This window comes from Saimiri boliviensis, chromosome 11, assembly GCF_048565385.1.
Source record: "Saimiri boliviensis isolate mSaiBol1 chromosome 11, mSaiBol1.pri, whole genome shotgun sequence".
Lineage (NCBI taxonomy): Eukaryota > Metazoa > Chordata > Mammalia > Primates > Cebidae > Saimiri > Saimiri boliviensis.
This window is the reverse complement of record NC_133459.1, coordinates 27,265,224-27,286,950: the sequence shown is the minus strand read 5'-3', so window position 1 is coordinate 27,286,950 and position 21,727 is coordinate 27,265,224. Positions and strand designations below refer to the sequence as shown.

Genomic DNA, 21,727 nt, shown 5'->3' with positions numbered 1-21,727 from the left:
AAGTGAGCATGGAGTGTGGACAGCTCTCAGGCTTAGTGGTGTGCACCTCACCTGGGCTTCTTTTGTTATTTTTGTTGCTGTTGTTATTTTGAGATGGAGTTTTGTTCTTGTTGCCCATACTGGGATGCAATGGTGCGATCTCGGCTCCCCGCAACCTCTGCCTCCCAGGTTCAAGCAGTTCTCCTGCCTCAGCCTCCCAAGTAGCTGGGATTACAGGCATGTGCCACCACGCCCGGCTAATTCTGTATTTTTAGTAGAGACAGGGTTTCTCCATGTTGGTCAGGCTGGTCTCGAACTCCTGGCCTCAGGTGATCCGCCTGCCTCCGCCTCCCAGACTGCTGGGATCACAGGCTTGAGCCACTGTGCCTGGGCTGTTGTTTTTTGAGACAGAGTCTCACTCTCTTGCCAGGCTGAGTGCAGTGGCACAATCTTAGCTCATTGCAACCTCCGCCTCCCGAGTTCAAGCAATTCCCCTGCCTCAACCTCCTGAGTAGCTGGGACTACAGGCGCACACTACTATGCCCTGCTAGTTTTTTTTTTTTTTTTGAGACGGAGTTTCGCTCTTGTTACCCAGGCTGGAGTGCAATGGCGTGATCTCGGCTCACCGCAACCTCCGCCTCCTGGGTTCAAGCAATTCTCCTGCCTCAGCCTCCTGAGTAGCTGGGATTACAGGCACGTGCCACCATGCCCAGCTAATTTTTTGTATTTTTAGTAGAGATGGGGGTTTCACCATGTTGACCAGGATGGTCTCGATCTCTTGACCTCGTGATCCACCCGCCTCGGCCTCCCAAAGTGCTGGGATTACAGGCTTGAGCCACCGCGCCCGGCGTTTTTTTGTATTTAGTAGAGACAGGGTTTCACCATGTTGACTAGGTTGATCTCAATCTCCTGACCTTGTGATCTACCCACCTTGGCCTCCCAAAATGCTGGAATTAGAGGCATGAACCACCATACCCAGCCTCCCTTTTTTTAAAAAAAAATGAAAGTCTTGGCCAGGCCCTGTGGCTCACGCCTGTAATCCCAGCATTTTGGGATGCTGAGGCGGGTGGATCACCTTTCCTCTCTCTCTCAAAGGGTTTGGAGATTTGTCTTGAGTACCTGAAAGCCTTCTCTCGACAAGCTTATCTCCCAACTGATTGTCAGTTTAGACCCAGGCTCCTGAACAGGGAAACCAGAAACCATAGACCAGGTCCGGCACAGTGGCTCACACCTGTAATCCCAGCACTTTGGGAGGCCAAGGCAGGAGGATTGCTTGAGCCCAGGCGTTTGAGACTGGCATGAACAATATAGCAAGACCTTGCCTCTATTAAAAAAGAAAGAAAGAAACCATCTTCCCTGCCCATGGACTCCACACTCAGATCTGGAAAGAGCCCAGGCCACCGTAGCCTCCATGCTGTTGCTGTTGCTATTCCTACCCCTCTACTTATCAGCTGTGAGACTTTAGGCAAGCTGCTTAACCTCTCTGGGCCTGTCTCTTCATGGGTAAAAAGGAATGACTAACTTACACAGTTATTGTGAAGGTTGAATTAATATATATTGATCCCCTAGTGTGTTAGGGGCTCTTCACTTGGCTCCTCTTCCTCCTTCAGATCTCAGCTCAAGGCCATCTCCTCAAAGACGCCCTCCCTGACCACCTGCTCAAAAGGACCCCTCGTCACTCCCAGTTCCTCTCCCTGATCTGTGGTCTTCAACAGCACTTACTGAAACTGGAAATCATTCAGTTCATTTATTTACTTTTTTTTTTTCCTCTCTCTTCCGTTAGAATGTCAGACCCAGGAGGGGTTTTCTGTCATGTTCACTGCTGTATCCCCAGAGATTAGAACAAAGTAGATGCTCACTTAAGAAAATTTATGAGGCCGGGTGTGGTGGCTCACGCCTGTAATCCAAGCACTTTGGAGGCCAAGGCGGGTGGATCACCTCAGGTTGGGAGTTCAAGACCAGCCTAACCAACATGGTGAAACCCCATTTAAATAAATAAATAAATAAGAAAATTTATGAAGCAGCTGGCACAGTGGCTCATGCCTGTAATCCCAGCATTTTGGGAGGCCAAGGCAGGCAGATCACTTGAGGTCAGGAGTTCGAGACCAGCCTAACCAACATGGTGAAACCCCGACTCTACTAAAAATACAAAAATTAGCCAGGTGTGGTGACACGCGCCAGTAGTCCCAGCTACTTGGGAGACTGAGGCAGGAGAATTGCTTGAACCCGAGAGGCAGAGGTTGCAGTGAGCCAAGATCGCACCACTGTACTCCAGCCTAAGCAACAGAGCGAGACTCTCTCAAAAAAAAAAAAAAAAAAAAAAAAACTGATGGCCGGATGTAGTGGCTCATGTCTGTAATCCAAGCACTTTGGAGGTCAAGGCAGGTGGATCACCTGAGGTCGGGGGTTCAAGACCAGCCTGACTAACATGGTGAAACCCCGTCTTTAAAAAAAAAAAAAAAAAGCCAGGTGTAGTGGCTCAAGCCTGTAATACTAGCACTTTGGGAGGCCGAGGCGGGTGGATCATGAGGTCAAGAGATGAGACCATCCTGGTCAACATGGTGAAACCCCATCTCTACTAAAAATACAAAAAATTAGCTGGGCATGGTGGCGTGTGCCTGTAATCCCAGCTACTCAGGAGGCTGAGGTGGGAGAATTGCTTGAACCCAGGAGGCGGAGGTTGCAGTGAGCTGAGATCACGCCATTGCACTCCAGCCTGGGTAACAAGAGCAAAACTCCGTCTCAAAAAAAAAAAAAAAAGAAAAAAAAAAAGGATTAAGGAGACCAGGTGCTGTGGCTCACACCTGTAATCCCACCATTTTGGGATGCTGAGGCAGGAGAATTGCTTGAGGCCAGAAGTTTGAGACCAGCCTTGGCACTATAGAGAGACCCTGTCTATACAAATAATTTAAAAAGTTGGCCGGATACAGTGGCTTATGCCTGTAATCCTAGCACTTTAGGAGGCTGAGATGGGCGGATCACAAGGTCAGGAGATTGAGACCATCGTGGCCAACATGGTGAAACCCGCCTCTACTAAAATACAAAAAATTAGCTGGATGTGGTGGCATGTGCCTGTAATCCCAGCTACTCAGGAGGCTGAGGCAGGAGAATTGCTTGTACCTAGGAGGTGCAGTTTGCAGTGAGCCAAGATCACGCCATTGCACTCCAGCCTGGCGACAGAATGAGACTCCGTCTCAAATAAATAAATAATAATTTAAAAGTTAGCTTGCCATGGTGAAGCACATCTGTAGTCCCAGCTACTTGGGAAGCTGAGGTGAGAGGATTGCTTGAGCCCAGGTCAACATTGTAGTGAGCTGTGATTGCACCACTGCACTCGAGCCTGGGCAGCAGTGAGACCCTGTCTGTGAAAAAAAAACAAAAACAAAAAAACAGACTAGGTGCGGTGGCTCATGCCTGTAATCCAAGCACTTTGGAGGCCAAGGTGGGCGGATCACCTGAGGTCAGGAGTTCAAGACCAGCCCGACCAACATGGTGAAACCCTGTCTTTATTTAAAAAAAAAAAAAAATTATGAAGGAATGAAAAGACACCCTACAGAAGTAATTTCCCTCTCCTAGCCCTAGCTTTTTTATCTGTGAAATGGGAATGATTGTGCCAGCCTCACCATGTTGTCACAAGAATGAAAAAGGATTTTTGTTTTTTGAGACGGAGTTTTGCTCTTGTTGCCCAGGCTGGAGTACAATGGCTCCATCTCAGCTCACCGCAACCTCCGCCCCATCCTGAGTTCAAGCAATTCTTCTGCCTCAGCCTCCAGAGTAGCTGGGATTACAGGCACGTGCCACCACGTCCGGCTGATTTTTTTATTTTTTATTTTTAGTAGAGACGGGATTTTTCCATGTTGGCAGGCTGATCTCGAACTCCCGACCTCAAGTGATCAGCCCGCCTCGGCCTCTCAAAGTGCTGGGATTACAGGCATGAGCCACCTTGCACAGCCAATAAGGATGTTTTAAAAAGGAGGCAAGTCACTGGCAACAACAGGGATGGAACTGGAGGAAACTATAAGTGAGAAAAGCCGGCACAGAAAGACAGACTTCTCACATTCTCACGTATTTGTGGGAGCTAAAAATTAAAACAATTGAACTCATAGAGATAGAGTAGAATGATGGTGACCAGAGGCTGGGAAGGGTAGTGGAAGGGGGAGTGGGTATGGTTAATGGGTACAAAAATATAGCTTTTATTTATTTAATTTTTTTGAGACGGAGTCTCCTCTATCACCCAGGCTGGAATGCAGTGGTGTGGTTTCAGCTCATTGTAGCCTCCGCCTCCTGGGTTCCAGCGATTCTGCCTCAGCCTCCAGGGTAGCTGGGATTACAGGCGCCTGCCACCACATCTGGCTAATTTTTGTATTTTTAGTAGAGACGGGATTTCACCATGTTGGCCAGGCTGGTCTCAAACTCCTGACCTCAGGTGATTCACCCTCCTCGGTCTCCCAAAGTGCTGGATTACAGATCTGAACCACCATGTTCAGCCAAAAATATAGTTACATAGAATGAATAAGATCTAGCATTTGATAGATCTTATTAACAACAGGGTTACTATGGTCAACAATAATTTATTGTACATTTAGAAATAAAAGAGTATAAACTGGATTCTTTGTAATGCAAAGAAAATATAAACCTTTGAGGCAATGGATACTCCCCACCACCCACAAAATAGAACAGGTGCATTTTTATGGGTTTAAAAAAAAAAGAGGCAGGACCAAGTGCATAGAAAGACCTCCTCAGCCCCGTCTCCATGGGGAGGAAGCTAAGAAACTCACTCTGATTGAAAACCTTCTAAGAACCCTAGGAAGGAGGGCTTATCAGTCTTGTGCTACTGACTGAGGAGGAAACTGAGGCTCAAGGAGACCGAATAACTAGCCCAAGGTCACAAAGTGAGTTAAGTGACTATGCTTTTATTTATTTATTTTTGAGACGCAGTATTGCTCTGTCGCACATGTTGGAGGGTTGGAATGCATGGCTCGCTGCAACCTCTGCCTTCTGGGTTCAAGCGATTCTCGTGCCTCAGCCTCCTGAGTAGCTGAGATTACAGGTGTGAGCCACCACACCTGGCTTATTTTTGTATTTTTAGTATAGACAGGGTTTAGTCATATTGGCCATGTCATGACTAGGTCTCAAACTCCTGACCTCAAGTGAACTGCCTGACTGGGCTTCCCAAAGTGCTGGTATTACAGGCGTGAGCCACTGCACCTGACCAAGTGGCTGCACGTTCTGCTACAGCACAATGATACTAAACCCTACACCTGCTGAGATTCTTCCTAACATAAACAGCGTCTCTTTCACGAAGCCCACCCTAATTGCGCCCAGGACATTCCCTGCCTAGCAGTCCCCCATTGTAGGCTAGGTTGCCAGGAGGCAGATTTCAAGATGGAGACAAGTGTGCAGATGTTTATTAGGGAATATTCTTGAGAATACCTGTTTTGGGGAAGGAAGAAAAGGAAGCAGGATTGAGCATCAGGATAACTTGGCTGTGATGTTGTCACAACGGTGTCCTCAATGAAGCCCACAGAGACTGATAAAGTTGGGTTTGACTTTCAGAGTTGTCCACAGCTAGGGCAAGAGGGCAGGGACTTTAAGGCCCCCCAGTGTAGATGGATATGGGATATGGGCTGCTGTGAGGGGTTGGCCTTTCCCAGAAAGTGCTGCAAGCTGAAGTCATCATCCAGTGGTAGCAGCTGGGGAGAGGGTTGATGGGTTCCCCAGCCAGGAAGGGGGATCTTGGTGGCTCATCATAGTGGCCACTCTGTGCCCAACATAATTGCTGCACATTCATGTTCATCCCAGCCTCCAACATCCATTTTCATTCAGCCCCTGGGCCTGGGGTGGGGGCATTGGCCAGCAACCCTGGGTTTGACATCACATATTAATCCCATGCCCAGAATCATTTTAGCCTGAGGACCTAAGGAGGCTCCAAGCCAAGCTCCCCTTGGAATTTCCCGCACCTGCCTTTGCCCATGCGGCAGCTTCCTGACGCTGGCTTCTGTGTCTAAGCCCAGGAATGCTGCCAGAGTAGCCACATCGCAGCCAAGAAAGAGAGTGGGAATGAGAGCTTTTGTCATGCAATTCATAGCATGGCAGGCTCTGGGTGAGCACACCCTGGCCACTGTCTCATTCACAGCCACCACCTCCCTGCAAGACGAGATCTTTTACAAGCCCCATTGACAGATAAGGACACTGAGGCTCAAGGACTTGCACATCTGGTCTTTCAGACCTTTTCTTTTTTTTTTTTTGAGACAGAGTCTCACTGTCACACAGGCTGGAGTGCCGTGGTGCAATCTCAGCTCACTGCAATCTCTGCCTTCTGGGTTCAAGCGATTCTCTGCTGGAGACCCCAAGAATGTGGGGTGTGACCAACTCAATATACCTCTGGAGGCTATAGGAGTAAACAAACTCCTCATGAAAGCAGGATGTCAAACTGACAAACTGCGTGTGGCTAGAAGGAATGTTGAGGGCAGGCAGGCGCCAGGTCCTGTCCTCCTTGAGGCTATCTATCTGAACATCTGGAACCTACTGAACCTATGATAAATCAAGTAGCTGGCCACGAAGGGCTGTAAAAGCTCAGGGCCTTTGTTCACTAGAAGCAGAGTCCCCTGACCCCTTCTTTCAAACAGAACCTTTTGTCTTTGTCTTAGTCCTCCTTGGTTCATGAGATAACTAAGACAGTTCTGCCTCAGCCTCCCAAGTAGTTGTGATTACTGGCATCCACCACCATGCCTGGCTAATTTTTGTATTTTTAGGAGAGACAGGGTTTCACCATGTCGGCTAGGCTGGTCTCAAACTCCTGACCTCAGGTGATCCACCCGACAAGCGTGACCCACCCCACCCAGCCATCAGACCTTTCTTTTCTGTAGAAAGCTTTGACTCCAAAATCCAGGAAGCATGACTATGTCAAAATACTGTTTGTAGGCCGGGCGCGGTGGCTCAAGCCTGTAATCCCAACTCTTTGGGAGGCTGAGGTGGGTGGATCACGAGGTCAAGAGATCGAGGCCATCCTGGTCAACATGGTGAAACTCCGTCTCTACTAAAAATACAAAAATCAGCTGGGCATGGTGGCGCGTGCCTGTAATCCCAGCTACTCAGGAGGCTGAGGCAGGAGAATTGTCAGAACCCAGGAGGCGGAGGTTGCGGTGAGCCGAGATCGCGCCATTGCACTCCAGCCTGGGTAACAAGAGCGAAACTCCGTCTCAAAAAAAAAAAAAAAAAAAAAAAAAAAAAAAAAAAAAACTGTTTATATGAGCCCTTCTGTCATTTGTCCTCCAGAGAGATACTAACATTCCCATCCCACCATGTGGGCTGAAGCTGGGACTGCTTTAACCCTTTCTCTCCTAGAGTCAACACTGGCATGGGCCTGGGTGCTGCTTCCTGCTGGGGGACCTGGGAATTTGGGTCTTGTGGATGAGCCGGACACCCCCCCAGCCTTCTTCTAGCTTGATGTCCCCCTGCTGCAGGGCCTGCTGGATAGCATCAGCCAGGGTGTCAAAGGCCAGGTCCACGTTGCAGTTGTTTTTAGCTGAGGTCTCCACGAAGGCCATGCCCAGGGAGGCAGCCAGCTCCTTGGCCTCCTGGGCTGAGACACAACGGGTGCTCTGCAGGTCACTCTTGTGGCCAACCAGCAGGAAGATCACCTTGTCCGGGCCCTGAGTGGCCATGACCTCCTCGTGCCAGTCTTGGATGTGTTCAAAGGACTTCCTGTTTGTCACATCAAAGACCAGCAGGACACCCACCACGTTCCGGTAAAAGGACCTGGTGAGGCACCTGGGGAGGCAGGCAGGCAGGAGGTAAGCTGGGAGAGGCTGGCACCTTCAAGACACCCCTAGAGGCAGGACCCCCTCCCCCTGGGAAACACAGAATGCCTCACACCCCATCCGGGCCCACTTCATCCGGCCCAGTGCTTCTCTGCCTCGGTGTCTGTGTCTCGCCTAAAAGTCTGGGTGCTCCCCAGTTAGGTGGCAAGCATGATCGGAGTCCGTCATGCCTGGTGGAGGCCTGGTGCTGCCCTGGCCTAGGTCTTCATTTCTCTTCCTGGCAAACTCCTGCTGATCCTTCAGGGTCAACACAAACCTCTCTCCCTTCAACATCCCCCGGCACTTCTCGCCCTGTGCCCTTGAGCTCTTAGCACCCGGGGCCAGTATCACTCAGCATCTCTCCAGAGTCCAGAGTTCAACGCCGGGATGTTCCAGGGCTCTGGGCCTCGGCCCACCCCAAAGTGTTCATGGGAAGAATGACTCCGAGCAGGGGAGGGTGTGGCATCAGCGCACCAGGCTGGACCCAGGGCAGGGACCCCGCCCTCCGCTTGACCGCTGAGTTGGCCTCTCCTGGGGGTGCCGCGGCCCAGCGCACCGGCACCGCGCCCCCCACCAGGAGTCCCTCCAGCGCACCGGCACCGCGCTCCCCACCAATAGTCCCTCCAGCGCCCCTGCCTCCCGCACCTGAAGTGCTCCTGGCCCGCGGTGTCCCAGAGCTGCAGCTTGACCCGCGGCCCGGCCCGCAGCTGCAGCGCGCGGCGGTAGCACTCGGCGCCCACCGTGGGCTCGGGCTCGGGCTCGGGCTCCCGGGCGCCAGGCGCGCCCGCCACGTAGCTCTGCAGCAGCGACGTCTTGCCCACCGCCGCGTCCCCCAGCAGCGCGACCCGAAACTGGTAGCGGCAGCTCTCGACCTCCATGGGAGCGTTACCCGCCCCGCCGCCCCACGGCCGTTTTGTCCGTGCCCTGCCCCGCCCCCTGCCCGGGGCCCCGCCGGCACCCCCCCCCTCCCCGCGCCCTGCCACCGTCCCTGGCGGGGCACCTGGGAACCCGGGACGTCTTCAGCACAAATGGAGAAGTGCCATTTCCACTCGATCCGAGGGCGTCGGACCGAGTGGAAACACTTGGCCAAGTTTCTGTCTCTCTGAGCCTCAACTGCCTCCTCCATTAAAGGAGGCTAATGATGACCCCCTACACTTCACTGAACTATACTAGATGAAGGTGGGGGCGCAGAGGGAGGAGGCTAACAGCGCGAAAGCATCCACCTCACTCATTCCTTCACTCTCCAGCCCCACCCCGTTACCCGCTCCCCCCCGCCCGCTGTGGATCCCCCAGTTGGCCCCCACCCCTCTGCTGGACCCAGGAAGGCCACTCTGGAAGTGGGTGGTTTGTAGGTGCTCCCTCTCCACCCAGAAGCCCTTTTCTGGAGCCCTCACTAGCCCTGGCCTGGAGCCTCTAGTTCCAAGTGCAGGTTCAATGTTCAACAGCCCCCGCGGCTTCCTCCGTGGCTGCGTTGGACACCAGGTCCCCAGAAGGAACTTTGGGGCAGAGTCTGGTTGAGGAGGCAGGACAGACACACACAACTGCAATTCTAAAAGGAGTGAAGTTGGCCTGTGGATCTGACAACTAACATATATAAGGCCAAAGGTCAGTTCTTGTTTTGTGGGCAGCAACCCTTTGATAGGGCCATGGAGTGCCCCTTTTAGAGCTGAGAAGACAGGTTCAGAGGCATGGCTTGTCCCAGGTCACACAGCAGAGCTGGGGCTCACGTTCAGGTTTGTCTCATCCTTCATCACACCCTTGATGCCACAAAAGGGGACAAGGCATGTCCCATGAGAACTAAGACACTGGTTGAGTCTTGCTTGGGTGAGGGGCTAGGGTAAGGCAGCACATGAGCCACCAAGGTTTACTCCACCCTTTCCAGGCCGGCCTTCTGGAAGCCCAGGGCAATGAGGCTGGAGTTCCAGCCAGCCCCAGACAGCTCTAGTCTCTCTCTTCGTTGTTTGTTTGTTCGTTTGAGACAAGAGTCTCACTCTGTTGCCAGGCTAGAGTGCAGTGTTACAATCTCGGCTCACTGCAACCTCCACCTCTTGGGTCCAAGCCATCTGCCTACCTCAGCCTCCCAAGTAGCTGGGATTACAGGCCCACCACCACACCCAGCTAATTTTTGTATTTTTAGTAGAGACCAGGTTTCATCATGTTGCCAGGCCGGTCTCAAACTTCTGACCTCAAGTGATCTGCCTGCCTCGGCCTCCCAAAGTGCAGGGATTACAGGTGTGAGCCACTATGCCTGGACCACATGCACTTCTGACCACCTGTGATGTCAGTCTCTCTCCTACCCTGCAGGCTTCTTGAGGGCAGGGACTATGATTGTATCCTCAGGGCCTAACTCAGTGCTTGGCATAAAGTAGATACTCAAGCTGGCACATGGCTCACACCTATAATCCCAGCACTTTGGGAGGCTAAGGTGAGCAGATCACTTGAGATCAGGAGTTTAAGACCAGCCTGGCCAACATGGTGAATGAAACCCTGTATCTACTAAAAATACAAAATTAGTCAGGCATGGTGGTGGCCGCCTGTAATTCCAGCTACTTGGGAGGCTGAGGTAGGAGAATCTCTTGGACCTGGGAGGTAGAGGTTGTAGTGAGCCGAGATCGCACCACTGCACTACAGCCTGGGTGACAAAGCAGGACTCCATCTCAAAACTAAATAAATAAATAAAGTAACTCAGTAAAAATTTATAGCTAGATGAATTAAAGAAAGTGGATAAGTGCTGTTCATTCATCCCTCCATTCATTCAAACACCATAATAGAGCTGGAATTAGGAAGCCAAAGGGTCAGAGAAGCCCATCCCAGCTGATGTTGAAGCTGGGTCTCCAAGGATACATGGGATCTGGGAAGGTCAAGTAGAAAGGAGACTCCAGAGAGGCACAAAGCAGCTGGAAATGCAGTCTGACCCCAGCCCTCCCTGAGGCCTTTCTGGTCAGCCCACGTGGGCAGTGCACTGTCAGCATCTGGCTTCTTGAACTTCCTCCCTCTTTCAGATGCTCCTACTGTGGGCTGGGATCATGTGTCTGCCTCTGACTGCAGTTAAATCCAGATGTCAGCTGACCTCTGCCACAGATTCACTGTGTAACCTGGGGTAAGTTATTTCGCTTCCCTGGTCCCTGCTTCCTCTTCATTTAAGTGAGGTACCCACCACAAAGGGTAAATTCTGGAGGAGCCTCCAGACACAGCAGTTAAGTTTATCTGCATTTGCATTAGAACAGATCTCAGTTGGGCCCAGGGCAGTGACTCACGCCTGTAATTCCAGCACTTTGGGAGGCTGAGGCTGGTGGATCACGAGTTCAAGAGATCGAGACCGGCCGGGCGTGGTGGCTCAAGCCTGTAATCCCAGCACTTTGGGAGGCCGAGGCGGGTGGATCACGAGGTCAAGAGATCAAGACCATCCTGTTCAACATGGTGAAACCCCGTCTCTACTAAAAATACAAAAAATCAGCTGGACATGGTGACGCATGCCTGTAATCCCAGCTACTCGGGAGGCTGAGGCAGGAGAATTGGCTGAATCCAGGAGGCAGAGGTTGAGGTGAGCCGAGATTGTGCCATTCTACTCCAGCCTGGGTAACAAGAGTGAAACTCCGTTTCAAAAAAAAAAAGAGATCGAGCCGGGCGCGGTGGCTCAAGCCTGTAATCCCAGCACTTTGGGAGGCTGAGGCGGGTGGATCACGAGGTCAAGAGATCGAGACCATCCCGGTCAACATGGTGAAACCCCGTCTCTACTAAAAATACAAAAAATCAGCTGGGCATGGTGGCGTGTGCCTATAATCCCAGCTACTCAGGAGGCTGAGGCAGGAGAATTGCCTGAACCCGGGAGGCGGAGGTTGCGGTGAGCCGAGATCGCACCATTGCACTCCAGCCTGGGTAACAAGAGGGAAACTCTGTCTCAAAAAAAAAAAAAAAAAAAAAAAAGAGATCGAGACCATCCTGACCAACATGATGAAACTCATCTCTATTAAAAATAACAAAAATTGCCGGGCGCGGTGGCTCAAGCCTGTAATCCCAGCACTTTGGGAGGCCGAGGCGGGTGGATCACGAGGTCGAGAGATCGAGACCATCCTGGTCAACATGGTGAAACCCTGTCTCTACTAAAAATACAAAAAACTAGCTGGGCGTGGTGGCGCGTGCCTGTAATCCCAGCTACTTAGGAGGCTGAGGCAGGAGAATTGCCTGAGCCCAGGAGGCGGAGGTTGCGGTGAGCCGAGACCGCGCCATTGCACTCCAGCCTGGGTAACAAGAGCAAAACTCGTTCTAAAAAAAAAAAAAAAAAAAAAAAAAAAAAATTATCTGGGCTTGGTGTTGCAAGCCTGTAATCCCAGCTACTCAGGAGGTTAAGGCAGGAGAATTGCTTGAACCTGGGAGGCAGAGGTGGCTGTGAGCCGAGATTGTACCACTGCACTCCAGTCAGGCATTCCATCTCAAAAAAAAGAAAGAAAGAAAGAAAGAAAAAAGAAAAGAACAGATTTGGATTGTAGTTCCAGTGGCCACTTGCTGGTTATGTGAACCTGGGCCAAGTTTTATTCATTCATTCATTCACTTGGTGATTATTTCAAGATTGCTGGCCATCTTTTACATACCAGGCATTTATACAGGAGTAGGGGGGAAAAAAGACAAAATCCCAGCTCTCTTGGGATGCTGACATTCTTTTTTTTTTTTTTTTTTGAGACATAGTTTTGCTCTTGTTACCCAGGCTGGAGTGCAATGGCACGGTCTCGGCTCACCGCAACCTCCACCTCCTGGGTTCAGGCGATTCTCCTGCCTCAGCCTCCTGAGTAGCTGGGATTACAGGCATGCGCCACCATGCCCAGCTAATTTTTTTGTATTTTTAGTAGAGACGGGGTTTCACCATGTTGACCAGGTTGGTCTCGATCTCTTGACCTTGTGATCCACCCGCCTTGGCCTCCCAAAGTGCTGGGATTACAAGCGTGAGCCACCACGTCCGGCCGGGATGCTGACATTCTAATAGAGAAAACAAAATACATACAAAATACCATGTCAGGAAGCACTAAGTGCTATAAATTAAATAACAATCAAACAGGCAGTGACTTGAAGGTTGAGGTTGGAGAATGGTGGGGTACTGTATCAAAACAGGATGGCCTGAGGAGGTGGCATGTGGACAGAAACCCAGGGGAAGTGAGGCAGTAAGAAGTGTGATTGTCCGTGATGATATTCAGGTGGGGCGAGTTCCAGGCAAGAGGAGCAGCAAGAGCAAAGGCTCCGGGGTGCTCCGAAAAGAGCAGAGTCCAGGGAGATGGAGCCGACTGACTGAGGGAGCAAGTGGTGGCTGATGAGGGCAGTGAGGAGGAGGAGCCTGACTGTATGTGGCTTTGGAGACCATTACGGGGATTTCCATTTTTATTCTGTGTTGGGAAGTCATGGGAGATTTCTGAGCAGGCAAATAACATGATATAAGTGTTTTTTAGGCTGGGCATGGTGGCTCAGGCCTGTAAGCCCAGCACTTTGGGAGGCCGAGGCAGGAGAATCACCTGAGGCTGGGAGTTAAAGATCAGCCTGACCAACATGGAGAAACCCCATCTCTACTAAAAATACAAAAACAGCCGATCTAAGCTTTCGGTAACCTCTGCCTCCCAGGTTCAAGGGATTCTTGTGTTTCAGCCTCCCAAGTAGCTGGAACTATAGATGTGTGCCACCATGCCCAGCTAATTTTTTTGTGTGTATATTTTATTATTATTATTATTTTAATAATAGAGACAGGGTTTCACCATGTTGGTCAGGCTGGTCTCGGACTCCTGACCTCAGGTGATCCACCCGCCTTAGGCTCCCAAAGTGCAGGGATTACAGGTGTGAACCACCACGCCAGGCATTTTTTTTTTTTTTTTTCTTTTTTGTATTTTAGTAGATACGGGATTTCACCATGTCGGCCAGGCTGGCCTCTAGTTTCTGACGTCAGGTGATCCACCAGCCTTGACCTCCGAAATTGGTGGGATTACAGGCCTGAGCCACTGTGCCCCCCAGTGGATATAAATTTTTTTCTTATGGGTTTTTGTTTTTTTTGTTGTTTTTTTGTGTTTTTTTTTGAGACTGAGTTTCGCTCTTCTTACCCAGGCTGGAGTGCAATGGCGCGATCTCGGCTCATCGCAACCTCTGCCTCCTGGGTTCAGGCAATTCTCCTGCCTCAGCCTCCTGAGTAGCTGGGATTACAGGCACGTGCCACCATGCCCAGCTAATTTTTTGTATTTTTAGTAGAGACGGGGTTTCTCCACGTTGGTCAGTCTGGTCTCGAACTCCCGATCTCAGGTGATCCGCCTGCCTTGCCCTCCCGAAGCCACGGCGGGTCTGCTTCCTGCGTCGGCCCGGCGCCTGGTACGGAAAGGTGAAGGCGATTCTTCGCGCCCGGAGGAAAGCCTCTGGCGGTTCGCGCTTCGCGGGCTTGGGCCGGACACGCGCGCGTAAGGCTGGGGAGGTGACACGCGGACAACGGCAGGGCGAGCGAACTACAACTCCCAGCCAGCTGTGCGCCACGCGCGCGCCCGACCGTCAGGCGGGGCACGCGGGCGGCCTATATAAGCCCTTGCCTGCGGAAGCACCATCCTTTCTCCCAGCCGCGGTGGCTGTCTGCTGGTTGGCCAACTTGTATCCTCTTCTGCTGCCCTGCGAGCCCTTCCCCGCTTAGTCATCGCCGCTACCGGCCCGCACTCGCTGCGGCTTTCTCCCAAGGCCGTGGGATGGTGGTCAACGTGGCACGGAGGAGCCAGGCCTTCCCACCCTGTGGGCTTGAGCTCCAGAAGGCTCCCTCGGCCGTGAGAGGGGCCTGGGGCCGCTCCCTTCTCTCGCCTCTGCCTCGGCAAAGCTGCGCTCTGGGCTGACAGGTGAGTGTTGCGAGTAGGCGGTCGGGTGAACAGAAGGGGTGGGATTTTCGCAACCGGGCTCCTGGGGGATGCAGGGACGAAGCCCTGGGCCTTAATTTGGGGGAGGCCGCATGCTGGTGTCAGGATGGCCTCTAATGGAATCTGACAGTTACCAGCTAGGTGACTTTGGGGCTGGTGACTACGCGCGAGCCCTCTGGAGGTCACCCTCGTGGACGCGGTTTCAGGGACGGGTTTTAGGCATTCAGACCCGTGTTTGCATCCCAGCTTCTTGCTTTCAGCCTTGCTAAGTGACTAAGCGACCTCCAGCAAGTAAGTTAATTGGTCTAAACCTCTTATCTGTAATAGAGGGATAAAACGGTCCCATTAAGATGAAATGAGAAAAAGCACACCAAAGATTGGCACAGCGTGGTCGGTCGGGCCTGCAGAATGACTGTTGACTCTTTTGGTCTGCAGAGTTCCCGGCGTACTTCAGGTAGTAATGATGGACAGGTGAGGCCTTAGGTGGCTGCCCTGGGACCTGAATTGCCCCTTGGCCCTTATCGAAGCTGCAGCTGCTTCCGCATAGCTGCTGTGGTCAAAAAGGAGCCCAGAGTGACAGTTTTCCTTGACGGTCGCCGTTCTGTTTGTTGTAACTGATCTGCAACATTTTGGGAAAAGACAGTTCCATTGTATCTGCCATCTTTCAACTGTAGCCAGAGAGACCTTTATCAAAATGGGCATGTTTCCACAGACCAGCAGAAAGGTTGGGGGGTTGCATGTACGGTTAACCAGCATAACACTCATAATTGGGAAAGTCCAGTTGGGATATGACACAGCTTAACTGATAGCTTAAGGCATCAGTAATAGGCACCAAAGACTGGTCAGACTTTTATGATTCTGAGGACCAAATGGTGAGAACTAAGATCATGACAATTGTTCTCATTTTGCTGTTCCAGATGAAGACTCTTAAGATGACAGAAGATGATTTTTTTGGTGATCAAGGGCTCCCAGGGCCATGAGAGTGATGAAATGCAAACATTAAAGGACCTGGTAGGTTTCTTTTTTGGAGACTGACTTTGGGGGATGCCTGGTGGGACAGAACAGCATGTTTCCAAGGGCTGTGGCTGGTTGTAGCCATGGGATCTCCAACTGCATGCAAGAGCAACCTGGAAAGACTTTGACAGCACAGGTCAGTAAATACCTGCCGCTGCCACTCGGCTTTCCTATAATGTTTCAGGACCAGGGCTGGAAGTCTTCCACTTGTCAACTTCATGTAGACGGGTTTGTTGAATCAACTTCTTGGTTTGGAGTGGTTTTTTTTTCCACCCAGAATACTGGGGGTTGGAGGATAAAGTTTTCTATAGATATGGCATCCTTTTTTCCAACCCTGAATGGAGTTTTTTTTTGTGGTGGTGGTGGTGGTTTTGAGTCTCTCCCAGGCTGGAGTGCAGTGGTGATCACTGCAACCTCCGCCTCCCAGGTTCAAGTGATTATCCTGCCTCAACCTCCCTAGTAGCTGGGATTCCAGGCACCACCATCATTCCATCATGCTGGGCTGGTTTAGAGTTTTCACACTAACCTTTTTGTTCTGCAGGTTGCCCCAGGTTTGCTGGCAGTGTGATTCTGAGATCAGCTTGTTTCTGGAGCTGTGCTTTAAGGTAAAGCTGATGTGGAACAACACAGCTTAGTCCTCCTGTACCCTTTCCCATCAGATCTGAACGTTGGTCTTGGTGGTCGCAAAAGGAGGAAAACTAATACTGAAGCCAGCCTCAATGCTGTAATCTGGTATATACCATGTGGGCTAGTTTCAAACAGGTTCATAGATGGTTGGGTCTCTGAAATTGTAAAATGAAGTATAACTTTGGCTAAGGGAAGGATACATGTGAAGCTCTGCAAGTTGGTATAGTAATTGCTGGCCGATTACTGCATTTGGGAGGGATCTGTCATAGCTTTCTTGCCTCTTAAGGGTGTCCTTTTTTTCTTGTAGATTGATGTTACACATAAAGCTGTCCTCATTTGTGACTATGGATCCTATGGAGTTGGGTAAGTTAGTGACAACCTGAAGCTTTCTCACAACTTTGCTTGTAGCTTCAGGTAGTGCTCAACTATCAGGGATCCTGTCCTAAGTACTCAAGCAAATAGAACCATAAGGTTACTCAGGTCTGTCAGTGTTAAGGCCTTTTATTTTTTTGAGACAAGATCTTCCTGTTTCTCAGGCTCCAGTGCAGTTGTGTGATCTTGGCTCACTGCAACCTTTGCCTCGCAGGTTCAAGTGTTTCTCCTGCCTCAGCCTGCCAAGTAGCTAGAACCATTAAGTATGCACCACCATGCCTGGCTAATTTTGTATTTTTTTTTTTTTTTTTTGAGACGGAGTTGCGCTTTTTACCCAGGCTGGAGTGCAATGGCACGATCTCAGTTCACCGTAACCTCTGCCTCCCGGGTTCAGGCAATTCTCCTGCCTCAGCCTCCTGACTAGCTGGGATTACAGGTACGCGCCACCATGCCCAGCTAATTTTTTGTATTTTTAGTAGAGACGGTGTTTCACCATGTTGACCAGGATGGTCTCGATTTCTTGACCTCATGATCCACCAGCCTTGGCCTCCCAAAGTGCTGGGATTACAGGCTTGAGCCACTGTGCCCGGCTAATTTTGTATTTTTAGTAGAGTTTTGCCATGTTGGCCAGGCTGGTCTTGAACTCCTGACCCCAAGTGATGTGCCTGCCTTGACCTCCCAAAGTGCTGGGATTACAAGTGTGAGCCACTGTGCCAGGCCAGAAAGTCTTAGCATTTTAGTGACATTTACATCTGGCCTTCTTTGTGTACCCTGTTAGCTGTTCATTACCAGAGGGGCAAAGAAATGCTTACATTATGATTTGCCCACCCTAAAATGCATGACCACATGCTTAAAGTTGAAGGCAGCAGAGGGAACAGCTCTGCACTGCAGGCCACAGGGCCTGGTAGCGGCAAATGTGTTGTGGTGGCTGGAGCTCACGATGCATTGTTTGATAGGACTTCAGCTTCTCTCAGCCTCAGGGAGAGTTGGGAAATGGACTACGGGGTAGAAATGAGGGGTTCCATCTAGCACAGGCTGTATTTATTTAGAATGACTGGTCCAGGATGAAACCTAATCTGAGTGGACATCCATGGATGAGAAATGCGGATATGGGACTGAGACCAGCTCCTAGGAAAATGTCTGGGTGCGGGAAATCTGGGAATTATTAACACAATGGCTTACACTTCCTTTTCAGGAGAATATGGGAAGCAGAAGGCAAGACCCTGGTCATTATAGGTAGGAACAGCGGCATGTTCTAGGTGGAGACTTTTGTTTTTTTGCTAATGCAAAAAATTATGTAGTGTGCTACTGAACTTAAGAGGTGATCAATAAAAGACTCTAGAAGTATGTTTGTCTTTGTATCTTTTGTAGATATCAAGTCTGGTCTCTCCCAAGCTCAAGTAATCCACCGCCCAAATTGCTGGGGTAATAGGCAGCATGCCTAGCCCTTAAGATCTTTGGAGGTTTTTTATGATCTAGGATCAATGCTTTGCCTCCAGCAGGGGCCAGCAAAATTTTCCCATTTACTCCGGAAACACAAAAGGGACCAGTATAAGGTTCACATGAAGGTCTGCTTTGGCTTTAAAGCTATCTTGGTCAACTTAATCCTTTCTAAACTGCCTTCTCCTGTATCAAACTATTGATCCCTAAGGTAATCCAGGCCTTGTAGGTGGAGATGCTGCAACTCATGAAAATAGGCTAGCAAGTAGCAATTTTTTTTTTGAGACAGTCATTCTGTCACCAGGTTGGAGTACAGTCCTCACCTCCCAGCTTCAAGCTACCATGCCCAGCCCAGCTAACTTTTGTATTTTTAGCACAGATGGGGTTCACCGTGTTGGCCAGGATGATCTCAATTTCGTGACCCGCCTGCCTCAGTCTTCCAAAGTGCTGGGATTACAAGTGTGAGCCAACCATGCCTGAGCTAGTACCAATTCCATCACACCCACCACATTCTATCTCCTAGAGGCATGCTCCCACCCCTGCTATAGAGTGCCCTTTCTACCTAGCTGCCAGACCTGTGACAAGTTTGTTAGGACTCTAAAATGCAGCAGGTACTACAGATGCTCCAGAGAACTTTGATTTACATACCTGTCAACTGAGAGAAGCCTCTAACCCAGGCTTTAGTGTTTAAATCATCCCAAACTGCTCGTCCCAGTTTCGGGTAATCCCAAACTGTCCTATGTCCAGAAGTGTGGATAACTGCCTGGACAAAGATTTCTTGTGAGGGAAAGCAATTTGAACCTTGTTTAAAAGTTGTTCCCTTGATCTTCAAATGGTCAAATGAATGCAGCAGTGATGCAGAAACATTCTCTAGAAACAGTCTATAAAATCCTATTTCCAAAAAGATTTCACAATTTTTTTTTTTTTTTTTGGAGATGGAGTCCCACTCGATCGCCCAGGCTGGAGTGCAGTGGCATCATCTCAGCTCACTGTAACCTCTGCCTCCCAGGTTCAAGCAATTCTCCTGCCTCAAACCTCCCAGGCAGCTGGGATTATAGGTGTGTGCCACCACACCCAGCTAATTTTTTTTTTTTTAGTAGCGATTTTTTTTTTTGCCAAATTGGCCAGACTTATCTCCAACTCCTGACCTCGTGATCCGCCTGCCTCGGCTTCCCAAAGTGCTGGAATCACAGGCATGAGCCACTGCACCTGGCTTTTTTAAAAGGAGTCTCTCATCTCACGTCGTGCAGCCTGGCTTGTCCTTTGGCCTAGCTACATCATGGCAGGGATCTCTGAAGACACTGTGTCCAGGGGCTGCCAGTGACAGTCCATCAGAGCGTCATACAGCTCCTCACTCTGTTCCATGAACTCCTTGTTGGCCTCAGTCACATCCAGCTGTGGCATGGGGTCTGAAAAAAACACCAAGAATGGGGGTCAGGGAATGCTAGGGGCAGCTCCAAGGGACTTGGGTCAGTTCCCTTCTTCCAGAACTCTGTTCTATGGTAAGGTCCCTATCCTGCCAGTTTCTTTTAGGAAATAAAACCACTGCCTTGCAGGGTTCTGGGGAAAATGAAAACAGGATAATACATCTACAGAACGGAAAAATGGCAGCTGTTAGCCTACATCTATTAAAAGCTACACCTGTGGCTCTAGCCACCATTTATCCTGGATTTTCTGGTCTGGTCCTCACTTCAAATTTGGGTTTAGAAGGTCTAATCAAAGTTAAGTCTAGAGCATCATCTCAAAACTTGACTGGGGAGTCACTAGGTTCAATGGGAGGCTTTATTAATGCAGTGGTAGAGCATAAAGTCCAGGGCGGGATTGGACTGCAGGGATTCTAAGACTGACTCCACCTCCTATTATTATGCTGCACTTTGCAACTATGTTGATCTGTTTGTGTTTTGGGGGATGCAACCTCTGTTGTCCAGGCAAGTGCAGCCCTGTAAACACTGCTCACTGTAGTCTCAACCGCTCAACCCCCGGGGCTCAAGGGATCCTGCCACCTCAGCCTCCTGAATAGCTGGGACTACAGGTATGTGGCACCATGCTAGGTAATTTTTTGTACTTTCTGTAGAGATAGGGTCTGACTTGCCCAGGCTGGTCTTGAACTCTGGAACTCAAGAGATCCTCCCACCTTAGCTTTCCAAAGCTATGCTGACCTTGAATGAGAACTAACTTAGGTCAGCTTTCTATTCTACAAAATCAGGATTAACTGTGGAATTTACCTCTAGATTGTTCTGAAGATTAAATAACTTATATATGTAAACTGCTTACAACAGTGCCTTACATATTGTAAAGCTTCAATAACTATTAGCTACTACTACTGTATTCTTTACTGCCTAATGGGAATTGGAATGGTACCTATCCATCCTGATAGCTGAGATAACAGTGCATGGCATAAAATACATTGGTCATATAGGCCAGGCTTAGTGGCTCATGCCTGTAATTCCAGCACTTTGAGAGGCCAAGGCAGGGGAATCACTTGAGGTCAGGCATTCAAGATTAGCCTGACCAACATGGTGAAACCCCATCTCTACTAAAAATACAAAATTAGCTGGGCCTGGTGGGACATGCCTGTGATTCCAGCTACTTGGGAAGCTGAGGCAGGAGAACTGCTTGAACCCAGGAGGTGGAGGTTGCAGTAAGCTGAGATCACGCCATTGCACTCCAGCCTGGGCAACAAGAACAAAATTCCATCTCAAAAAAAAAAAAAAAGGGTCTGGCATGGTGACTCACACCTGTAATCCCACCCAGCATTTTGGGAGGCCAAGGAGAACGGATCATGAAATCAAGAGATGGAGACCATCTTGGCCAACTTAAGCCAACATGGTGAAACCCCATCTCTACGAAAAATACAAAAATTAACTGGGCATGGTTTCACCAGCCTGTAGTCCTAGCTACTCCGGAGGCTGAGGCAGGACAATCGCTTGAACCTGGGAGGCAGAGGTTGCAGTGAGCTGAGATCAAGCCAGTGCACTCTAGCCTGGTAGCAGAGCAAGGCTCCATCTCAAGAAGAAAGAAGAAAAAAAAGGATGAAAAAGAGATTGGAAAATTCTAAGGACTTACATATGGATATATACGGATATTATAATTAGGCTAATTATCTCTAGAAAGAAGGTAGTGTCTCCCGGGAGAAAAGAGGTAGAGACTTGAGTGTAATATCTGTGAAGTGGAGCTCCTACATCCTTCCCAGACCACCTGACATCACCACAGTTGGTATCCCATGAAATGACATGTGAAAGTAATTTAAAACATTATGAATTAGACAAGTTTGTTCATGGTCTGAAAGTGATCTGTTTCCTTTAATGAACATTTTCTTGACCTAAAACATTTTCCCTATGACTTAAGTTGAAGAATAATCCTCAAAATAAACTTCAAACTTTGAGTCTTTTTAATTATTTTTTTTTGAGACGGAGTTTCACTCTTGTTACTCAGGCTGGAGTGCAATGGCGCGATCTCGGCTCACCGCAACCTCCGCCTCCTGGGTTCAGGCAATTCTCTTGCCTCAGTCTCCTGAGTAGCTGGGATCACAGGCACGCGCCACCATGCCCAGCTAATTTTTTGTATTTTTAGTAGAGACGGGGTTTCACCATGTTGACCAGGATAGTCTTGATCTCTTGACCTCATGAT

General features: G+C 49.8%; 2 protein-coding genes, 1 long non-coding RNA gene and 4 other non-coding genes across 14 annotated transcripts in view; 5 read left to right on the top strand and 2 right to left on the bottom strand.

The window, feature by feature from the left end:
• Positions 1–840: 840 nt before the first annotated feature.
• RAB42 (RAB42, member RAS oncogene family) lies at positions 841–8,659 on the bottom strand. Of its 2 annotated transcripts, XM_039474378.1 has the most exons (4): positions 8,427–8,659; positions 5,125–5,134; positions 4,370–4,424; positions 841–863 (listed from the first exon to the last, which is right to left on the bottom strand). In XM_039474378.1, exons 1-4 carry the CDS (start codon positions 8,657–8,659, stop codon positions 841–843), a joined length of 321 nt encoding a protein of 106 aa, XP_039330312.1. The 2 variants fall into 2 exon arrangements, with proteins under 2 accessions (XP_039330312.1, XP_039330311.1); XM_039474377.2 differs by lacking the exons at positions 841–863; positions 4,370–4,424; positions 5,125–5,134 and adding an exon at positions 7,206–7,752.
• A 5,398-nt stretch (positions 8,660–14,057) lies between these two features.
• LOC101042163 (uncharacterized) lies at positions 14,058–18,004 on the top strand. 7 transcript variants are annotated; one of them, XR_012512358.1, is made up of 4 exons: positions 14,058–14,626; positions 14,972–15,655; positions 16,200–16,263; positions 16,593–18,004. It is a non-coding gene; the product is annotated as an uncharacterized LOC101042163 (long non-coding RNA). The 7 variants fall into 7 exon arrangements; XR_012512359.1 differs by having other exon boundaries at positions 14,198–14,626; positions 15,562–15,655; XR_012512361.1 differs by lacking the exon at positions 14,058–14,626 and having other exon boundaries at positions 14,633–15,098; positions 15,562–15,655.
• On the top strand, positions 15,155–15,289 carry LOC120366218 (small nucleolar RNA SNORA16B/SNORA16A family). The gene has a single exon (XR_005580953.1). It is a non-coding gene; the product is annotated as a small nucleolar RNA SNORA16B/SNORA16A family (small nucleolar RNA).
• Positions 15,707–15,836, top strand: LOC120366228 (small nucleolar RNA SNORA44). Its single transcript, XR_005580963.1, has one exon. It is a non-coding gene; the product is annotated as a small nucleolar RNA SNORA44 (small nucleolar RNA).
• Positions 16,293–16,422, top strand: LOC120366231 (small nucleolar RNA SNORA61). Its single transcript, XR_005580966.1, has one exon. It is a non-coding gene; the product is annotated as a small nucleolar RNA SNORA61 (small nucleolar RNA).
• The window catches only part of TRNAU1AP (tRNA selenocysteine 1 associated protein 1), a 31,753-nt gene continuing 26,796 nt past the window's right edge, over positions 16,771–21,727 (bottom strand). The window contains exon 9 of the mRNA XM_003944579.4: positions 16,771–19,506. Within this exon, the coding sequence (XP_003944628.1) occupies positions 19,370–19,506 (137 nt within the window). The 3' untranslated portion in view covers positions 16,771–19,369. The remainder of the gene's footprint in view (positions 19,507–21,727) is intronic.
• Positions 17,711–17,784, top strand: LOC120366243 (small nucleolar RNA SNORD99). The gene has a single exon (XR_005580977.1). It is a non-coding gene; the product is annotated as a small nucleolar RNA SNORD99 (small nucleolar RNA).

Excerpts from the sequence above, each read along its gene's own strand:
- RAB42 (XM_039474377.2), bottom strand. The coding sequence starts at position 8,659 with ATGGAGGTCGAGAGCTGCCGCTACCAGTTTCGGGTCGCGCTGCTGGGG. Across the intron at positions 7,753-8,426 it reads GCGGGCCAGGAGCACTTCAG|GTGCCTCACCAGGTCCTTTT; the intron begins GTGCGGGAGGCA and ends CTGCCTCCCCAG.